At 41.0% G+C, this 23072-nt stretch overlaps 1 protein-coding gene across 1 annotated transcript in view; it reads left to right on the top strand.

Annotated features, from left to right (window-relative positions):
- The window catches only part of nbas (NBAS subunit of NRZ tethering complex), a 160688-nt gene extending 138895 nt beyond the window's left edge, over positions 1-21793 (top strand). Inside the window, exons 50-53 of the mRNA XM_044376225.1 lie at positions 2140-2279; positions 7102-7249; positions 8393-8527; positions 20739-21793. Coding sequence (XP_044232160.1) covers positions 2140-2279; positions 7102-7249; positions 8393-8527; positions 20739-21014 — 699 coding nt within the window. The 3' untranslated portion in view covers positions 21015-21793. The remainder of the gene's footprint in view (positions 1-2139; positions 2280-7101; positions 7250-8392; positions 8528-20738) is intronic.
- Positions 21794-23072: the final 1279 nt, after the last annotated feature.

The raw sequence follows: 23072 nt of genomic DNA, 5'->3' as shown, positions 1-23072 counted from the left end.
TACAGGTAGTTAAGATTCCATTTCTGTTTCCCAAATGACCTTGATTTCCAGAGGGTCCTGTGCCTCAGCTTTGTTCATTTATTGCCCCCTCCCCCATCATAAGGCTGCAGGCATGGATCCGACGTTCTGGCAGTTATTTAGTGTGCGCTTTTACTTATACATTAGTCCACAAATGTCTCAGAACCTGAATGAGGATCAGATACTTTATAAAGGACATCAGCTAAACTGAGTGCTGCTCAATTAACAGCCATCCATCGCACTAAGTGTTGGTCAATTGCAATACAATTATAGGACCAAGTGGATTAATTGTGTCTCTTTGTGAATAATTTCATCACATTAAGCCTTGACCATCAAATAAAGGCAAACAATACTGAACAGAAAAAGGTATATAAAACAGGCTTGTGGATTCTGATCTTTTTTTACTGCTTTGTCCATCCGATTCTTAAGCGAGGGTCTTTGTATATTCTTCCACTCTTTGAAACATAATCTTGAATATCAGTCGCTCCTTCAATATTTTACAAACAAATAATTCTGACAGTCTTTGATGGGGCCTTTCAAAGACCATTAAATGGAAAGATACAATGCAATACAATGCATACATCGGCTATCAGCTGAATCTATGGCCAATGGACTGTTTGTGGCTGATTTAAATCACAGAAATACGTGCCTTTTATAATTTCTGACTCATCAGCTTTCAAGCTGTCACAAGGCAGCCTCTTAAAGCATATTTGTGTGCCATCAGTAGTTGTGCTTTATTCATTTTCACTCGTACGGTAATCTACACAACATAAAACAACTCACCTGCTTCTTAATAAACGTGTCTTGGGAATATGTTTTGTTAAAAAGCTTTGTAAACTAGGGATATACCACAGTTTTGTAGATAAACATGCAGTGGGGCCACATAAGCTCCACTTCAGAGAATATTTGCATTCATACAATCATTTGTGCACTGCCTTCTGCTGTTCAACACAACAAAAAATGTAATTATCATTTTGAAGGCAATATTGCATCATGTATATTGGTATTGGTAAGAAACACAGTATAGTATGGTATACCACCCAGATTGCTACACTTAACTAAAATATTTTCTCCATTACTGCCTCAAAACATATTTCATTAAATTCGGTTGTGGGACAGCTTCATTTGGCAGCTGAAGCATGAATACTTCAGAGCTAGATGTTGACCAATTTATAATATTTAAAACTCATAATTTCAAATTATCCAATGAATAAAAATAGAGGTTTAAAGAAGAGGTGGGTATTTACAGGGCTTATTTACAGATTAAAATGTTTGAATTCGAGTGTGTATAGACCTATATACTGATAAAATATCAACAGGCATTACATAAATATCACGTCATATAAATTTGAGCACACCACTCAGGCTGAAACTATGTTTTATGAGTCTGCTGATAGTAATGAATGCTTTGTGTGCATGTTTGTGTGTGTGTGTGTTTGACAGGGGCCTGTCTTTGCCGCAGCCATGCTTTGGCAGGTTGTAGTTTTCCCCTCAGAAATCAGCCGCTCTCTGAACTGTTAAATCACACTAGAAACCAACCTTTGAGAAGAAAATTAATTACTTTCCCTCCACCCCCACCTCCTCCCCCTCTCATTTTTTCCACATTAACCCTCCCTCAATCCTTTTCTCTCACTCACATAATGATGTAGAATAAGTTTAGCCACAGGTGACATATTTTAGACTAACAGTGAAATATGCCATTACCCGTGACACTTTGCCCCGTCTTTTCATCGCCTTGTTTGAAGTTTCAAGGGCTGTGATAGTCCAGATTGAGTGTTCGTGATGGTGCAGTTCATTTAGGTCTTGTTTTGGAAGGAGCACCTTGCCCACAGACTCTAATGTGGTCATTAGGTTGTCAAGTTTTGCCATCACAATCGGGAGCATGCTTCATTTGAAGTTAGTGAAAGCTGCTCCCTTGTTTCTAATTTTTTTTTTGTGTTGGATGGTGTCTAGTGGACGTGGCCAAGATACTGGATCACCGCGATTCATAGCAGAATTTAAAAGAAATAGACAGTTACTCAAACCTGAACACTCTTTCAACTAATTTCTACGTTCTTTTCTCACCTCGCTGCTTTCTTCCCACCCTTCCCCTCCCTCCTTCCATCACCTTTTCCCAACCAGGTCCAGATAGAAGATGTGGAGAATGAGGAGAAAAGATGCACCCTCTTCCTGGAGCTGCTGGAAGCTGCTCAGAAGTGGGAGGACTTTCAGCTGCTCATGCTACTCCTACAAGCGTGGCCACCCATGATGAAAGAGGAAGTGTAAGACAAATGTCTTTCAAAAAAATGTTTTTCCATTAATCTCTGATTCTTTAGAGGGTAAAGCAATAGTTCAACATTTTGGGGAATATGTTTATTTGCATTCTTGCTGAGAGTTAGATGAGAGGATAGATACCACTCTCATGTCTGTATGGTAAACATGAAGCTGGAGCCAGCAGCTGGTTAGCCTAGCACAAAGACTCAAAAGAGAGGGAAAGAGCTACATTATATCCTGTCTAATCTGTCCAAAAACTTAGTGTTACTGATGTATTCTAGCTGCATCCCCCTGTTTCCAGGCTTTTTGCTAAGCTAAGCTAACCAGCTGCTAGCTGTAGCCTTATATTTAATGGACAGATATGAGAGCGGTGTTAATCCTTTCATCTAACTCAGCAAGAAAGCAAGTCAGCATATTTCCCACAATGTTGAACTATTCATTTGAGCACTTGTAGTACAGTTATTACTTCAGTTGTTCAGCTCATTAGTAACCATGTCAAACACACACAATTATAGCACAGAATTTAGAAATCACACAAAAAATGTAACAGAACATACACTGTATTTTACAGGCAGATTTTTACAGGATAGAAATGCAATTATTCTGTTATTACAGTCTGTGCACAGTACAGTACATCGACAGTGTAAGAGCCGACTCACTGCAACCTCCTTTCTTTCTGTCCTTTCCACCTCACTTAATTTTCTCTCTTCTCTCGATGTGTTTGCCCTCTCAGCATCTTGTCTGAATGTCAGTCTTAAAGTTAACATATAAAATGAAGACTATTTCATTAGTCTGGGTTATAGCAGCCGCTTTTCCAGGCTTAAACTAAGTGCTGGAGAACATGTTTTCCTGTGTAACAGTCAACCACAGTCACATAGAAAATTCAACTGAATTTATACTGTAGTTTGTTTTTTAACAAAATCTGTGATACTTGAAGTCATTGATATTTTAATGGGAAACTTCTGCTCAGTGTTTTCTCAATTCTCTAAGAGTTGGAACGGAGAACTGTGGCTCTAATCACTCAGGGGCACGTACTGCTCGTAGACTTTTAGAGTTGGAAATGAAAGCAGGCGTCTTCACAAAGCTTTAGGCTCTGGGCTTCTTGCACCAGCTGGTGTCTTATGAGCCTCAGCAAGCGTTGGCTGTATTATCGATAAGTGCCTAATGACGTGATTGCTCTTCTCCTACTCCGTTGTTCTCGATTAAAAGTGAGTGGTGCTCTGAGGACCGCTGAGACAATACAGGGTACTGCTATCGGGGGTTTATCCTTCCAGCTCAATCAAAGCAGACTGCGTTTCAAACAGTTTCGATCGGCAATTTAAAGTGGAGTTCTTCTCTGGTAGTTGTTCAAAACTCACACACAGCTATTTATAGGTGATTCAGCTTTATAGACTCTGATGACTTGTTAGGTTTGATCATTAACAAGACTTACATATGTTCATTAATCAGTTTAAAGGTCAACCAACCTGCCTGATTGGATACTTGTGCCTTTAATCTGAAGTAAACATAATGCTGCAAGCAGACTTCACCATACTTTGTCCTTCCAAATGATCAGATTAGGGGATTACGGTCATGGATCATGATGACTGGGCAGGAGAGGTTAGAGACAGACTTCTAGGATCAGGAATGTCAACAACCTGCGTCACTGTCGTAGACTATGTCAAATCGGGCGAGAGAAGGCAAAAACATTCTGACATGGTTGTAATTCTGTCAGTGACTTGTGAGGTACGAAAAATCTGTTGTTTTTCCACTATGACACGCTACAAATTGCAAAGTGTTCAGCCATTTTCGGGCTCATATTGTCTAGTCTGATGCAGCATAAGAGGAAGTAACAAGTTGATGTACTCAAGATTTAAATATACAGTATCCTGAAGTGTGGAAAACAGGGGGATACAGCGAGAAATACCAAGATAGGCTCAAAAAAGCAATAATGTGATTGCTTAGTACGAAGGTTTGCCAGTTTATTAGGTACACCAAGCTAAAACTAATGCAGTCTAACAGAGCAGCAGCACCCACAATGTGGTGCTGTTTGGTTTGTATTGCATTATACTAGATATACTGAGCCTCAAAATGACCGTGAAGTTGAATCAACATCTCTCTAAAACAGTTTCAACAAACTGAACAGAACATTTTAACTTTCATTATAACTTGCAGGGCTCTTGTATTATACTGCATTAGTTTTAGACATGTCTGCAGAGTTGCGGTATTTCAAGTTAATGAATGAAAAGCATCAGAAGCAAGTGTGAAAAGTAGTTATTACTTATCAGCATGTTTGTTATGGGCAGCAGAGTTGTCACTGGTCCTGTGTGAAGTCAGTGTCTTTTCTGGCAGGGTGCTATTCGGCAGAGAAGCAGCAGGAGAAATGGGATTAGTTTTGGACAACACAGCTGCTTCAAGTTCACCCCCGGATTTCACTGACAGTCCGCTGACTTTGTGAGTGTAACAGCTGCAGTTAAAGCACCGCTGCTGGGACAGTCAGCTATAATCATTTCTTTTAACTGCAGACTGAGCTGCTGTATTTCGGATTTAAATGCAAACATAATGCTGAGTACAAACTCAGCTTTTGATTATGGATTTTGTCCTTTCTTGTCTCTCCTCAAGGTAATTTGCTGCAACATGCATACATACATTAAACACGCTGTAATGTAGCTCTTTGAGCAGCATAGAAGCCTGAAATTTAGGTCTGATCTGTGTTCACTCTGCATTTTATATGCGACGGCTGTTTCATCCGGCACTCATAATTCGGGACACAAAACTCAGAATAATTTAACTTTCAAAAGCCTCATTTGAGATGTTCTGTTAAATCTTGGAGGTTTTATCTTTTACTGCGGGGGACACATGGTTAACCTTAACCATCAGTCTGACTCAGCATTTAATCCTGGTTTAGATGGCACTGTGTTTACCGTATATATGTGTCTGCAGTGAGAAGATTTGTTTCAGTAAGACCACAAGAGGCTGTTTTTTTTGGAGCTATATTGAGTGTTGCATCTCAAAAGCTTATCCGTTAGTCTGTCCGCATAAACTGAGTCATGATTCAAAGCACGAATGGAGGCTGGCTGTGACTCACGCTGCACCCTTTGACAGATTTGGCGAGCGCGCAGACACTCATAAGTCGCAGTGCCTCCCAGTCCCCCCCTGGTAAAACACAGGAAGCAGCGGTGTGCCAGCAGCTCAGGTGGACTCCCGTTTGCTCCCGTAGCCATATCATCCGAAGGTGAATCAGCTTGCCAGGACAAGACACCCTGGTAGCTGGATGAAGAGCTGCTTTTTCTTCTGACAGACGCACAAAGGAGCCCCACTGTTCTCCCTGCTGTGTTTTTTTTCTTCACCTCTTCCTTTATATCCTCTCTTTCTCTTACTCACACACATTTTTATTGCAGATGTGCATAGATGCATACAGTAGGATCTTACTTATGCTGAAATAAGACACACTTCAGCAGCAGCCATCGGGTTTCAGCCACTTTTTCTATTTCTCATCACATAACCAACGATTTATCAGCATGTTAGCATCTGCCCGTTGTCGTGTTAAAACACCGGAGTGCAACAAAGCACAGATTCACATCAGTTGTTGTCTTTCCTCCTCTCATCCGCAATCTCCTCCTTTTCGTTCTCTGTCCGTTCAATATTTAATGCGTACTGCTTGTCATGTTAATCACATATGTACTGTAACTTCCAGCAGTGCTAGTGTGTCGGCGCCTATTTTCTAACCGCAGGAAACATGTCCCCCTCTTTACACTTGTGCTCGCCTGCCTGCAAATGATTGATGAGTGGCAGGGTTAAGAATTTTCCTCCATACAACATAGTATGAATATTTACAGCTTCACAACAGCTCAAAACGTGGTTTGATTCCGCTCATGTGGCTTTACGCAAATATAATGAGACCTTGGCTATGCATTTTCAATCACACTTGTGGAAGGAATCTCCATAACCACTAACGTAAGTGTTAGCCAGCAGTAAGGCATGGTGTAATATAGCACCGACTGCTTCCTATGCTAATGAAAATTAATCATTTCAACGGGATACATCTGTCAACCAAGATCCACTTAACAGATAATGAGTCGTTCTTTGGTTTCCATCTTTTTTTCATCACGGCTGATATTTATTAATAAAAATCCTTGAAGGTCGTATTGCCTTTGCATCACTTGTATTTGCTGGCCTTGGTGGTAGCTAATCGGTTCCTCCAGAGGCATTAGCAAATGTCTGGAAGAGCCCATGAAGGAGCTTGTAAACAAAGTGATGCTTTTCACTGTTGGTAGCTGAAGGAGCAAATCCAGCATGTAGGTGTTTTAATATTAACTGCTGGAGTATTGTGGTCAAACATCTTTCTTCATCACTCACATGTCAATGTCATAATTCTTGAGCTCATCTGCAGACCTCTTGATATTTGTGTCTGCTCTCGTGACAGCCTGCGATTTGAAGGGATGCCGTCGCTGTTATTCTTCTGTTGCTGTTGTATTTATATTATTCGTAATGTACATTTTGATGCAATACACTATGCACAGCTGCTGTAACCCGGTCATTGTCTAACAGGATTACCATCTGGTGACACACTGAATCTCTGAATAGGATTGCAGAGGAATGGATGAATAACATTACAGTAATTTTTCATGCTGCAAGATTGTTTTTGGCATGCAACAAGCCTTTACTGTTAGTTCTTGCCAACTGTTGTTGTCCAAAACACACTCACCAGTAATGGCAGATGTATATTTATGTACTTATGTATTTACCAGTGTATGTTCTCTCTACTGTATGTTCACCTCAGAAGGCATAGAAGCTCAGCAAAAGACATGTAATTCACATTCATAGCTCTGTCTCGCTTTCTGTCTCCAGGGCAGAATCGGAGCGTAACCCCTGGGTGTTGCTGACCTCAGCCCTTCTCAGCCACTGCCAGGGATCAGAGGTCAAACTAGACCTGGGTGAGCAAGTTGTCACTATGGTGCGATCCCTCTATAACACCAAACACAAGCTCCCTGCACAGGTAAACAGCTAACACTTCCTTGCACAGTCTATGAATGCTTGTGTCTTCTTTTCCTCACAGTAATCTGAGAAATAGATCAAATTAATCCAAAAGTCTGAAAATATATTAATTTTGAGCTGAAGAAAATATCAGATTCAGTTGACTGAGATTCTGGGGTCAAGAGAAGCTTGCTTTTTCCAAAGTAATTTCACCTGTGTTATCACTCTTACGATGACTGGCTGAATCTCTGAAAAGGAAGTGAATACTGGAAAATAATGTTGTAGTTTCATGTAATACAGTGAGAGTGGAATAGTTTGGGTCGAAGTAAAAGAAATCTGCCCTCAACACCTTTATAATTCATTTGCTATCACCATTATCAAAAATACGGGGCTAAGCTTGTTTGCATTCAACATACCCTCACTGCAGTGCCACCGTTTTACTCTGTATCTTAATACAGAAGCCTAAAGCTATTAAGCATGTAACCCACAGCAACGTGTTAGCATCAGCTCAGTGCTTTTTGCAATGTACTATAGGCATTCTTTGATATCTGACGGACTCTAATGCTATTCATGCCCTGCTGAGCACCATGGAAGTGGTAAGCCTAATGCCATTCTGTATGTCTAGCGCCAGCTGACTGTGATATTAGTTTAGCGCTAATGCTATTCAGTGTGAATAGGCTAGTGTCTGCCTGGCTGTCTAATATTAGTGTAGGAAGGGGGTGGGAGGTGGAGAAGGAGGTCTTTTACTCTGTTCTGAACAGCTTTAATTTGAATCTGCTGGAATGAAACCGCCAGAGCATGGGGGAGTCAGATTGCATTGTGATATCCATATATTACTGGATAGGACTGTAACAGGACTGTGTGTCTGCTGTGTGTGTGTGTGTGTGTTTGTGTGTAGACCTTTTTAAAAGTATTATGTGCATGCGTGTCTGTACAGTATATGCACATCGATTAACCTTCACTGTTCCTCGCCCACTCTCTTCCCTCTGTCTCCTGCTCACTCCTTTTGTTCTCCCTTCCTTTTTTTTTTTTTTTACTCTGTCTTCTGATTACCTTTCCTTATTTTCATCCCATTTTTGCTTTTATCGCTCCCCTCCTTTTTTCATTCATTTATCCACACATCTATCCACTCCCCTCCATGCCCTGTCTCTCTCCTCCCCTCCAGTGTATTAGACACATAGCCACTCTGCTGCTCCAAGACCAGCCGAGCCACCAGCAGCCCGCACTCAAACTGATGGCCGAGAGCGGTGATGAGCAACTACTGCAGATGACTCTGGATCAGATCAACAGCATGACCGCAGTAAGTGTCACTGTAATTGTCTGCATCGTCCATATTCAAATGCAGACCATGTGGACTCCACTGCATGAGCCACACTTTGAATTTAGATGTTGTTGTACAGCATCTAATGATTAATTTCACCATCAGTTTGATTGTTTTTTTTTTTTTTGTTTTGTTTTTAATCATTGGTTAATTCTTCTATAAAATGTGGAAGAAATTGTGGAAAATGTCCAGAGCCCAAGGTGACATCTTCAAATTACTTGTTTTGTCTGACTAACAGTTCAAACCCCTTAAAGGAACAGTTCAGTATTTTGGGAAATATGCCAGGAGTTAGATGAATAATAATAATAATAATATTACATTTTATTTATAGAATGCTTTTCAAGATGATCAAAGCAACTTTACACAGCAAGTTTAAAAAAGATCCGATGTAACTAAAAACACACTAAAGAGGAGAGAAGATTGATGCCACTCTCATGTCTATATGATAAATATGAACCTACAGCAGCAGTCAGTTAGTTTAGCTTAGCTTAGCATAAAGACTGGATACAGGGGGAAACAGCTCTGTCCAAGGTTAATAACATTCGCCTGCCAGCGCCTCTAAAGCTCACTAATTAACATATTATATCTTGTTTATTTAATCTGTACATAACCCAAAGTGTAAAAACTACACTGTGGTTTTACAAAGGGTAACATGCCTGACTATTTCTTGGCTGGGTGCAGTAACTACCTGGAGTCATCACTGTGACCACCACAAAAAACTCAAGAAAGTAATTAAGCATATTTCCCATAATGTCAAACCTTTCCTTTAATGCCTATACAGTCTGTAGTTCAGATCCAGCATGGTTGTCTCTTTTGTTTGTGTACTAAAAGCAATGAGATAACAATGATCTAGCAGGCCTCAGGTACTCCATGTGCTGCATATAAAGTGTGAGAAAGAGGTAGAAAGGTGGAATGCAAAAAAATACAGGCAAGAAAAAAGACTGATGAAGATGTTCTGATCTATTCTCAGAAAAGTGAAAAAATAAAAGATAAAGAAAAATTAAACTAAACCTCTTGACTTTTGTAAGATAAGAATTAAGTTCTCCAAAAGATTTTAACATTAATATAACCAAATAACATTCATCCACTTGCTATAAGTGCCCTCTAGATTTTGGAAGCTTGCATCAGATAACAGAGTAATCGTTCAAGACCGTGTGGGCCGCACTCCACTGTTTCCTGATCAGATAAGCAGTTGTCACAAAGTAGGCCTCTCAGACCCTGTAGACCCTCTTTTTGTTCTTGGATCAGATAAAAGAAAGCTTCACTATTAAGTGACAGAGCCCCTATTAAATGAAACGCTCAAGCTCCTAGATCAGTTCACCTGAACAACACGCCGCTTCTATTCCACAGAGAAAAGAGAGCGCGACCAAGGAGGCTGCAGTGTTAAAGGGGGAAAGAGGAAAGATAATGTGATTTAGATGTGGGAAGAGGAGGAATGGGTGTTGAGGAAGAGAAATAGGATGAGTAAATGTATTAAAATGTAAAGTTAGAAAGAGACAGAGAGGACAGAGCAGGGTACACAGTCTGACTGAAGAGGGGATGGTGCTGTACGGTAGATTAAAGACAGAAAAGATAAATCAGGCAGAGTTAGAGAGGGTATATGAATGGAGTAAGACAGGCAGTGTGTCACATTGCTTTTGAGAAATAATCTCGCCTCCGCCGCCTAAGAGCTGAGTGAACAGGGGCATGTTCGGAGCAGCACAGAACAGTGTTCATCTGAAGATAACATCAACCGAGACAGAGAGAAATCGTCTTACATCTAATACATCTGATAATGTGTTGGCTTGCTGCTCACTGTGGTGTTGTGTGGATGTGAGTGTATTTGTCTGTGTGCATCTCTTCTATTTCTCATGTGTGTGTGTGTGTGTGTGTCTCTCTGTCCTTGTGAATTAGGGTGTGTTTTTACCTAGTGCTTGTTTTGCTATTAATGTCTTTTCAAGTAGTGTCGCTGACTATCTTAGAGTACATTAAAGGGTCTCCTCAGACAAATTATTGAAAAACACAACTAACATTTTGCAGAAAGATAGTTGTGTTGGACCAGGTGAAGGATAACAGAAAAATATATTCAGAGAGTTTTGATTTAATATGTTAAGGTTTTGAGATATCCGTCTCTGAGATTTGAGCTTCCACCTCAATACAAAAGGATTTGGCTGGTGATTTTCTATATTGTTCTGATTGTCAACAAATCTCATGTGCAGATCCGAACCAACAATAAACTGATCCTACGTAGAAGTATTGTGTGTCTGTATCCGATTCCCTTGTGCCATAGATCTTAAAAACATGTCAGTGAACCACACCGTTGTAGTTGGTGACACGTTTCTTCACCTTGAAGATTACGGTCATGTTAGTTTGTTCAGAAACGGCTCTAAAGACTAACGTTTTGAGTCTCCGTTGAGAAGTTCCGTGTAAGGTAAATGTGACTGGGCATGTGCAGGTACGTGAATCCGTTTTCAGTGCTTTGTTAGCTTGTTGCGCTACATATCACAATCTCTTGACTTTGTATTGAAGTTCTTTGAGAAACAACAACAAACAATGTTGTACAAAGTCAAGAGGTGATATGTGATATGTAGCACAACAAGCTAGCGAAGCTCTGTAAATGGAACCGCGTTCCTTCGCATGCGCAGTGACATTTACCTTACAGACTGAGACTGAGAGACTGAAAACGTGATTGCTGTTATTAGTTGTTATTATTAGTCTTTGAAGCTGTATTTAAACTAATTAATGCGACCATAATCCTTATAACGAAGGAACATGTCACCCAGTGCAACGGTGTGGCACACTGGCAGATTGACGCAGAGGTCTGTATTAAGATATATCAGACTTCAGTTTGGCTCTGCACATGAGATTTATTGACAATAAGAAAATATAGACCATCGCCAGCCATATCCTTTAATAAATTCAACAGCAACTTGTCTTTTTAGACACAGTGTTCCAGTTACTCTGGATAATTCAAAGGCCTCCTGTCAACTGTTTTCACAGGGACATTTTCTTCAGCACCAAGTAATTCCAATGAAAATGAGAAGATTTACTGTATGTGAATTATCCAAAGTAACCAGTAAATTGCTGCTGGAAAAACATGTTGCTGTTAAATCTTAAAGGTTTTTCGAAGGCATTTTTAAATTATTTGCAAAATATCACCAACCTCCATTGTGTTTTTCTATTTTTGGACTTTTTAAGTAATAGTATTGTTTGAAAATGTAGATGCTGCACCCTGGTTCTGGCTTTTATTAATTAATGGTGTTGTATAGGCATTTGTATGCACAAAAGAATAAGAACTGCAAGATGATGGTTGGGTTTTGTGTTTGTGTGTGTGTGTGTGTGTGTGTGTGGGTGGGGGGGGGGGGGGGGGGGGGGGCAGGTGAACCGACACTTTAACACACTTTAATAGATCACTTCTCCACATCACACGTTGTTCACCATCATGACTAAATTCAACCTGATACAAGAGCACAACACTCAGAGGCCCTTTTATCAGATCTACAAATAGCCTGAACCTGTCAGCAGCTATCCATTAGAGGATCAGTAGATCTCATCACAGAAGGATCAGGAATAATTGATTTTAGTTCAACTCGGTTGATCAGGAATTCAGCGAGTGTACTGAAGAAGCTCGACTGCAAAAGTTACTTGTCAGTTACTTTAATTGTTTCACTGAGGTTTTGTCACACTTTGTTTCACTCCATCATACAAGACAAAATTAATTTGTCATTGAAAACCATGTGAGATGTTCCTAAATGTCACTCCTAATTCACCTGGCTTTTCATGTCTCCATTAACCAGCCTGATGTTGATTTTGGCCTCATTGCACCGTAAATTTATCAACCCTGCGACGCGCAGCGCTCTTGATTAAATACATAAAAATGACACGCCACTCTGACTGACTGGCAGGTCTTATCTTCCAGCGCTGCCCCACGGTGTGTGTTCCCTGCCACTCTGCTCTGTACCTGTTGTTAAAGATTACTCCGCTCATTGTTTTCCTCACTATCAACACTTTTTTTTTTCCCATAGAAGACATGCCTCTGAGATTATGATAAAAATAAAAAAAAGATTAATTCTGGAGATTAGTTTTTAATTAAAATGGTGTTACAAAAAAAAACACTTGACACAAGAAGTAAATGAGAAAAAGTAATTTATTTGGCTGTAGTTATGTGTTCATTTGTTTCACATTCACTGCGTCTTGCCTGGCTGCGATGTGGCAAGTTAATGTATGCGAAGCACTGTTGGAGGAGGCCACAGTGGGTGTTGGAGAACAGAAGGAGGGAGGAAGGAAAGAAGGAGTGGGAGCAGCGTATATGATTCAAAAGGGAGACAAAGACAGAGAGCAGGTAATGTAGAAGAGGTTATATTGTTCTCGATGAATGACGCAGAAAAATAGTTATTTATTTTTTATTTGGAGCAGAAACTTTCACACTCCCATCTTTTCCTCCTTTCTTTTCCTCTCTGCTCCCCTCCTGGTGAAGATGAATGAGCTGCGGAGATGCGCAGCGGAGCAGAGAGCAAGGGGTTAACACCAGTCTGACTAATGGGAGACAGACATAAGGGGCTGATAAGAGCTGTCCTGCCAATATGAATGAGCTGTCAGTGCAGCGGACAGCATATTTAGATACTGCTGCATGTTTGCGCTAACACAGTATGCCGCAGTACGCACCAAAGTTCGCTGCGATAGTAGTCCTTGCATTTTTTCACCTTCTTTTTGTATCTGGCTCTTTATCTTCCCCCCTCATATTTAAATTCATTCATGATTCATCCATTCGTCTTCTTTTACTTTCTGCATCGTCATTTATCACCTGTTTTTTTTTGCATGTGTGCGTCCTTGTGTATGTATATAATCAGGTCAAAGAAACACTCCAAAGAATCAAAATACACCTCGTCCGTTTGCCCAACAGATTGAAGACAAGAAGTGTGTGTGTGTGTGTGTGTGTATATGCATTATTGAGTGATTATTTGTCTAATTGCTTGTTTAATTGGGCTTGTTTACAGCTTTTGTGCCATATTGGACCTGTTAATCTGGCTGCGTTTGCTTGCAACTCAATGTGTTGATCCCTGATTTGCTTGTGTGTGTTTGTTTGCTCATGTGCGTCACAGCCCACTTTTATTTTTACTTTTTGGCTTCACAGCCTCTTCTTCTGTCACTTTCAATCATGTCGCACTGTAAGCAAGGACTGTTTGGTGTTTTGTGCGTGTGTGTGTGTGTGTGTGTGCGTGCAGCAAAGCCTAGGGACAGCCAGGATGGAGGGATGGGAAGCAGAGCCCGAGGAAGGAGAGAAAAGGACGAGAGGAGGAGGAAAGGAGATAGTTGTGTGTTGTCTGGCATTCCCAAGAAGCTTTATGATTTAAATGATAAAAGAAGGCTTGGCCATGCATTATGTATTAGGCATTGTACGTGTACGGTAATTCCAATTAAGCTCTCAGCCGGGTTTAGCTCAGGGACAGAGAGAGGGTGGAGAAAGACGTATGCAGGAAATGAGAGACGTGCAGAGCAAGAATAGAAAACAAGGGTGTGAAAAATTGACCAGACCAATCAGGCAACATTTAGCAGCCACTGAAAACAAGCAGGAAAGACAACCTTGGCTGTCTTTCACAGGGGGGAGACGGCAAGAAATGAGAACGTAATAACAATAGCGAGAGGGGGGTTGGACATCTTATGGCTGCAGTTTGATGTGTCAGTCCTCTTGTCACGCTGAGTGTTTGTGCATTCACTCACAGCCCACGCCAGCTGTGAGTGGGAGCACACACACACAAGACAGAAAGATACGTCTTGTTTTCGCTTCGTTGAGGAGACAGACAAGGTGTTGTTTGAACCTTTAGAGAAGACTCGGAGAGGCTTTGAACCTGACATGCACACACACACATGCACTTTTGCACCGAAAATACATACACCCCAGGACAGGTTTTCATGTTCTCCAAGCTGTTGACCTTTGAGAAGAAAAGGAAGGCATGATGGATGTATTCCCTCCTCAATCAGATTCTATTTGAGCTGAACTGTTTGTAAAGGCAAGGCCTGGAGAAATCACTTGGGGAAACTCAAACTCAGAGAGAAGAAAGAGGGGTGAGGAGGGAAGAATCACAGGAGGAGGGAGGTATGGATAGATAAACAGGTTTGTGAGAGGTACAGCAGTCGGGATGCTCAGCTGTAGACTTTGCTTACTGTACTTACCTGAAGGAGCTGAGTTTAAACGGTGTTGCAGCAAAAAAATTCCACTTCCCAAGTGTCCCTGAGCAAGATGCTGAATTCCCACCAGCTACACTGCTCGTGGCCTGCAGCTGAACCCTAACCCATACATGAAACACATCGCAGACTGTGTGTCAGAGCAGCAACCATCACTGACTTTGATTTTGGGAGGGGAGAAATCAGAGTGTTATTTTGGAAACCAGTGCAAAGACAGTTTTCTTAAGGGAATAAATAATGTACTATGTCTGGGCAGCATATTTGAAAGCATTTTCACAGTATGAATAAAAATATTTTACAATATCAATGTGATAACTGTGTTTGACCAGTTGTATATATTATATATACTGTTAAATTGGGCAAACACAGTTTATTTATGAAGACCAAGAGCTCTTGATATATGTTTAAAAATCTAATTTTTCTGTAATTAAAGGAATAGTTTGATATTTTGAGAAATACATTTATTTGCTCTCTTTCTAAGATACAATAAGATGGATGCCACTTTCATGCTTTTACTTATAATTTGAAGCTACAGCCGGCAGCCTATTAGCTTAGCTTAGCATAAAGACTGGTAGCAGAGGGAAACAGCTAGTCTGGCTCTGGTAAAACGACAACTTGTGTTTTTTACACATTGATTTTTGTACAGATTTAACAATCAAGATGTAACGTGTTAATCAGTGATCCTTAGAAGGTACTGGTAGGTGGTATTTTTTTAACTTTTGGACAGAGCCAGGCTAGCTGTTTCCCCCTGCTTCCACTCTTTATGCTAAGCTAATAGGCTGCTGGTTATAGCCTTATATTTAATGGACAGTCTTAACTTTTGGCAAGAAATCAAATAAGCATATTTCCCAAAATCCCCCCCCCCCCCCCTCGATTACAGCTTTCTTGGAATCATTCATTTGTAGAACGATAATATGATATGTTACACACATATGTTCATGATATGATTCCACTGCCAGATGAAAATATTAAATTATGCCCTTCTCTACTAGGCTTTGAAGTTTTACAGTATTAATAGGTAATAACTAATAAATATTGTACTAGAGTGACCACAGTATATTTCTCAGCTACAGAGGAGTATTCATGAACAGCTGCATCTCTAGTAAAGAATACATAAGAAGGGTAAGAAGATTTTTTTGATTCAAGACATAGAGCGTGGGTGATGATCATCTGAACCCTGTCATTACATCCAGCTTCCTACCATATATTGCATAGTTACAGTAGGTTTGAACAGTGGTCCAACAGCAGTGCCTAAAATGTGACAGAGCCGTTCATGCTGTAAAAAGGACATAGTTATCTGCTCTGCTCTGATTTTAAGATTCCCCTCCATCCCTCCATTTCTCTGCTGCTCCTTCACATCTATTTTCAGCTCAGCTGTCAATCCAACTGACTCTAAGACTCAAATCTGCTGTCTCTCTTGACACCGTCAAACAGTAATAGCCTGGGAGGTGTGTGTGTGTGTGTGTGTGTGTATGTCAGTGTCAGTGTGCATGGCTGACCAGCTCTGTGTTCAAGAGATGTGTGGTTTTCCCTTTTCCATAATGAACCAGACGGTGCAGGAAAGATAGAATTTGTGTACATTTATACATTACGTTTCTGTGCAAGTACTTACAATATGTGTGTTTTTCTGTCCCTAAATTTATCACAGCACACAACAACAAGACAGAATCCTTGTCCTCTAAATCTGCATTCATCCAATGTTGCCCAAACTTAATGGATGTACTAGTTTAACCAATCTCCTCTGCAGTGCCCTGCAGGTGCATCCACAGCATTGACACCTGCATTTCTCCTGCCTGATGGTTAATATTGCGACACATTTCAATCAGAGTGATATGAATATGTTCCGCTTCTTATTTTTGGACATCACCTGGTACTGTAGAGCTTTCAGACCAGTGGTCTCTTTATGGATGTACCGCCAGGAGTCATGCATATGCTGTAGGTGTGAGCCCCTCATTATAGCTACACACTGCTGAAGGTGATTTCTGTGATTAGCGCGCCTTCAGGTCAAATCAAGTTAAATTTGTTTGAACAGCCATATGAAATCACACTCAGGGTCTCTAAGGGCACCGCAAGGCCACGTTTAACAGTAAAAACATTAAAGAATAATTACGCTTTATTACGTTTAGGTCTCATTTTCATAGTTTTGTCCATCATTCCTATTGGTGTTATTAAGATTATATTCACAGAGTTAATTGCTGAGATCAAGGAGCGTGGTGACATTGCTTTAAGTTCAATGAAGCAAGAAAAACAAATGGTTAGGGCCTAGGGATTAAGGTACCAACCACCAGCAGCAGCACCCTGGGTCAAGTCCAACCTGGGTCTTTCATTGCATGCTATTTCTCATCTATTTCTCCCCTCACTTCCTGTCATCTTTTTTACCATAATCCTCTCATAAAAATGACTTAAAAACAGATAAAGAAACACCAGTGGCTATATAATCACTGTTGCGGCCACAACAGGAAAGAAAGCTGTGGCTCAACCATGTGACCAGCAACGCATAAAGAGGACGCCATACCTGAGTTTTAGATTTAAAGCAAAATGATTTTATTTACAGTTAACCAAAACTATGGGAGTCTGGAGGCCTGGACAAACAGAACAAAAAGATAGGGAAGTTTGGGCCAACCATACAACGGACAACGGATCAAGAAACTATTTACAGCCAAACTAACTGTCCAACCAAGAAATAAAAACTTAACGGCATTAAATACTGGACTATCATTTAAATCATTAAGCTTATTGGGGATGCCTCTTTCACAAAATAAGAATCAAAAGAAACAAAACACTAAGACGGTAAGAAGGCTGCTTCATCTGGGATAGAGCGCTCCTTCTCCTCCAACCTTCCTTAAGTATGGGGGCAGGGCCACCCACTAATCACCCGATCAGGAGCACCTGAGACAGAGACAGAGAGAGAGAGAGAAGAGAGGGAGAAAAACAAGAAGAGGGGAGCACATAACAATCACACAGGTTGTAAATGAGCCAAAAATTTAGCCAAATTATCCAAAACACTTTATTTGGAAGTAAAAATTAGTGTACATCTAATATACATGCAGTTAGACAACCATACGGGTTTTAACAAACTAATTTGAGAGAGGCAAACATTGAAGGCAAACATTGAAATTAACACCAAAACAATCTGCTCTGCTCTTACCCAAACTTTGACTTCTGTCTTGTGCGAACTTCTTGTGCAATCATTGATTTTTTTTTTTTTTTTTTACCGACATTTACGCGCGCATTCAGTCTTGATTTTGCCTCCAAATAAAACGGTGTCTCATCATCTACCCACTTGTGTTTCTTGCTTGCTCTGACTTCATGATTGCACTGTCACAGTGTTAACAGATCTCAGGAATTACTCTGGTGATTACAGTGTTATCATAACCTTTAGCAATGGTGGCCAAAACTTCAAAAATAAGACCCAAGCTGTGACACACAGGAAGTATCCTGTAAAACCCTGAGTTCTTGTTGGCACACATATAGACACCACAGAGATATAAACCATGAAATGTACATTATTTGCTCCTTTACCCGCACAGTTTGAAATCATCTTTTTAAGACACTGCATTTCAAAATAGGTCAGCGTTCGCAGCAGCTCCAGAAATCACATAAAGAATATTTGTTCTCGGCCTCTGTTGATACTCCAAAATCAACAGTTGGAAGCTGAAGTTGTTTTGAAGTGCCTCTCCTTGATTCTAGTGTTCATTCAGCCACTGGAAACAGTTGGTGCACTTAAAAATGTATGTATCTGATGCTTTCAGTGCATGTCTGCCCTTTTTTCTCCCCTCCGGCTCTCTCCCTCCGTCTTTCTCTGTCATACATTTCCCACACTCCCCTCTCTCCGTCACTCCTTCCCTTAATTCTCATTATAACTGGATGACCTCCTCATCCGCCCGTCTCAGCTTTCAAAAAATTTCTCCGCCTGTCTTCTCTGTCTCGCCCTCCTCCCTCCCCTGGCTTGTCATGATTCATCTGGTCCTGTCTCTCAATGGAAGGGAGAAATTAAATTATTAGTCATGCATGACATACTGTATCTCCATAACTGTTATATATTAACTCTCTACACTATCTCCCTTTCCTCTACTACCAGTGTGACAATGAGCTTGTATCGTATTTAAATGATAAATGCATCCAAAGCCAGAATATCTCTAAAGTGTATATGAATCTTGGAACACTTGTACTTTTGCAGATCTGCTCCCATTATAGCACCTTTTTTTTTTTACATGTAAAACACAATCAACAACTCCAACAGAGGACAGTGTCAGTGTCAATAGCAACACTTAAACATCTCTCAACTCTCATGTGAGACGTTCAGGTTTACTTTTATCCATCATCACATCACATAAGTGATCCCTTATTAAGGTTTTCATGTTTTTAAAGGTGCAGTGTGTAGAATTTAGTGTTATCTAGTGGAGCAGACTTGGCAGAAACAGAATATAATATTAATAAGTATGTTTTAATTAGTTTATAATCACCTGAAAATAAGAATCATGTTTTCATTATCTTAGAATGAGCCCTTTGTATCTACTTTATATCTTTATTTCTATATGTGCACCACTATGTTTCTACAGTAGCCCAGAATGGACAAACTAAACACTGGTGCCTTTTGCGTTTTTTCGTGACCACCTTAGGTTCTCCTACATGCTTGGAAGGAGGGGGTGGGGGGGGGGTTCAGTTTGTTGCAGTCTGCATTCTCGCCGCTAGATGCCACAAAATCCTACACACTGCACCTTTAACGATGAGTCAAGGGAAGAAAAATAAAGCGCGGCCGGCACAGAGATGGGCGATTTTTAGAGGCGAGGGAGCGAAATTCATCCAGCTCTGCTCCCTTCTCCACTACAGAAGAGAAGACATGAGCTCCACATTTATAATTGATCTGCCCCAGCTCCAGAAATACCCTGACAGGAACTCGCTGTTGACTGTGCGTGCGCGTACACGTATGCCTGTATAGTTGTGCAAGTGCAAACTTTAATAATAGAGACAGCAAACAGGTGAGACAGTGCAGAGGAGATAGACTGAGTCACAGAGAAAGGGAGCGAGACAGCCTTTCAATCCCAGCACTCAGCCTTGCTTCTCCGTGGCCTGTAAACCACTCACTGCAGCCCCAGCGGCATTTAGCTGTTTTGAATTTGCATGCAATTCATTGATGTAAAGAAGTGGAAGATAGGATTAAAATATTACATAAAGATCTGTTTATGGCTGTGCGAACATGTCTTCAGAAGTGTTTTGGTAACTGAGAATGTTTTTCTCAAAGCTGCAAAGCACTGCGGAAACAGACAAGAAGGGTTTGTGTGTTTGTGTGTTTGTGTGTTTGTGTGTGTGTGTGTGTGTGTGTGTGTGTGTGTGGTCTGTCATAGGCTACTTTTGGGGACAAATTTCAGACTCAGGAGCAGTTAATGGGGGACAGCTTGTCCAACTGGTGACAAAAGCTGTGTCCCCAATTGGGAAAAAGCTCATTTTTGGGTCAGTTGTTAAGGTTAGGTTATGGTTAGGGTTAGGGTAAGTCTCCAGGAAATGTCTATGTAATGTCCCCAAAAGTGACCATGATCTGAAGCGTGTGTGTGTGTGTGTGTACGCAGGCACAAGCCATGGGAATGGTGGTCAGCTACAGGGTCAACACAGGATGTGACCCAACACTCTGACCTCATCAGGCTTCTTCAAGCGTGTAACACTGTAATCACACACAGCCTCGAAATACTGCTGCTGCAGCAGGAAGCTTTAGTCCCTCTTGTTTCCACAGGCCAGTGTGGCTGGTAAATTTCCAAATTTAGCAGCTACTTTCAGTGTTTTATCTGCCAGGAGGTGTTTAGAGTAGAGTAGGTCTGCTGAGTGATAGCTGGGTACCTGGCAGAGTGACTGGTTGCATATTTGCCAGAATTCTGACTGTTACTCCTGGCACATGTTCATAGAGATGTAGAAAAGGCAATCACACTTGAAAAGGAAAGTTAGTTTCTCCAGACTCCATCACCACATGTGTGTTTATACTTTAACATCTCCCCTTTCTGTATCTCTCTCTCCTCTCTTTTTCCTCCAGGAGACGGCTTCCTCCTGTGATGCCGAGCTCCTGACGTTGCTCCTGGACGCAGGGCTCCTGGTGGGCTGCGTCTCCTCATCCCTATACCCCCTGCTCAGCTCCCACATGCTGTCACACCAGCAGGAGGGAGGCTGGGACGTGGAGAAAGCCGCCGCGGAGCTGCTGGCGGAGGGCCACGGGCCCGAGGCGGGCTCCCTGCTGCTGGCTCACCGCGGAACCCACCAGGCTCAGTTCACCTTCAACTCTGCCTTGGCCGTTCTTAGGAAGTGGCTGTGAGGGATGGGAGGAGGAGGAAGAAGAACGAGGTGCGGGGGAAACAGCTCGACATGGAGGCAGTCAGGACCACTACCACCACCATGGGCCGCAGTGATAAAGCAGCTTTAGGGAAGCAGAGGGGGAAGGTGTTGAGAGAAGAGTCTCCGGTTCATCAACTACAGACACGTCAACAGCAGCTGCAGTGTCTGCCTTGAAGGTATAAGAGCGGATACTTTTAATACTGAAACATCTGCTCAATTAGAAACATGATCAGACTACATACGTACATACAAACACAACCTCTGCTGTCTCTCAGTCATGAATGAATATTCAGACCGAGGGCTAATCACAAAATGCAATGACTGCTCACATTTATTTGCGTGTGTACTGTGTCCTATTGTGTGATAAAGTAATTGAGCAGTAGCCGGGAAGCAGTGGGTGGATATTAGCCTATTGTTCCGTGACAGGTTTGTCTCTTTGACGTCCCATCGTTAAACACCCTGCCTCTGCTCCATTGTTTTCCCCCTAATAATGTCTAATTAATTCCTTCAAAACAAATTAGCCCTGCAGCTGCCCCACGCTGTGTGTGTGTGTGCACGTGTGTGGATGCGCAAATATTGTATATGAGCAACGAGCACCGACACCCCTTGTAGAGCTAATGACAATGAGGAATAAATCTGCACCTGTGTGTTTGCACACACAGTGATGTGCTGTCATCACGGTTTGTTTTGCTTTATAAAATACATGTTTTATTCTGTGTCACCTATCAAGCTGAAATAAAGAAAAATCGAATCACCTGAGAATGAGTCAGTGTTTAATAAGTTTTTGAAAAATTTTGTTGCATTCCTCTCTTTTTTTTTTTTTTTTAATTGTATAACTTGTATGTTTATCTTATCTTCTCAGTATAAATTTGTCCATCTTTGGGGTGTACTTTTTGGTTTTTCAAAGTTGACCCTGTTAACATTTCAGTGAGTTTTACTTTTCTTTTTAATGAATGGGTTTTGAAAAGATTTGAGTTCTGTCTCAACATGAATGCACTCAAAACATTTGCATTATAATTGCAGCATTTTCACATTGTTCTAAGATAATTACAGCCCCCTGACCCAAACACCCAGTGTGTATTTTTGCTCGCCCTCAAATGTACTTTTTGTTTTTTGTTACATAATCATTTTAAAGTAGAATTTTATTCTCTTAGTGAAGTCTTTTCACTGGTCGGCACGCAAGTCCTGCTTATACTTATGCTCAGAATCTGCTGTAGCTAAAATGTCTAATTTATCTCATTTGTCAAAGCGTTAGAAGTGAGATTTTTAGACTGCGTGTTCAAAATGAAAGCGTTGCTGTCTCCATTTCCCCAGAGAAGCCAGATTTGTTCACTTTGTGCACTACAAAATAAACCTAACCGATCAAAATAAACCTTCACTTTAATGAAAAGTAGGAGGGAATCAAACTTTTTCCACTCACAGAATCTCCTGAGCCGAGAAATATTTTTATTTTACACATTTTAATCATTGAGTTACTGAGGAGACAGAAATAATCACTGTGGTTACTGACATTAAACATGATGCGCTCATTTCTGCATTGTGCTTTAATTAATGATCCAGATGCAGCTTGTTGAAAACTAGCTGTAGCTGTGCTTGATGGCTACCTTATGGAATTGTGGCTCCAGCGGCTTCAAGGCCTGTTTAAATCTGCTCAGATAAGCAGATCATGTTTCCTTATTTGCTCGTTAACTCTCTCCTTCTGTACTTAATCCCTTAATTTAATGAGTAAACTTCATAATGATTTCTGCATGGGCTTTCTATAAAGACTCTGCTTTTCCTTCCTCCTCTCAAATTTCTTTTAATTCCTCCCATAGTTACGTTTCTGCTTAATACATTTTGTTTAAGATCCCTTTATCTTTTTCCTCCATTCGCCTGCCAAACCCCCCTGTCATTTGCAATATTTTCAGGCTAGCCCAAATAAGAATATATGTTTTTTCAATATCGTGAAATATTCGACAGTAATTCACTTTGGCAGGCAGCATTTAAAACAGCTGCTGGAGTAGAGTGGGCTGTATCCCTGACAGGCCAGAAATTGAAT

This window comes from Thunnus albacares, chromosome 16 (assembly GCF_914725855.1).
Source record: "Thunnus albacares chromosome 16, fThuAlb1.1, whole genome shotgun sequence".
Classification (NCBI taxonomy): Eukaryota; Metazoa; Chordata; class Actinopteri; order Scombriformes; family Scombridae; genus Thunnus; species Thunnus albacares.
This window is presented reverse-complemented; position numbering and strand designations above follow the sequence as displayed.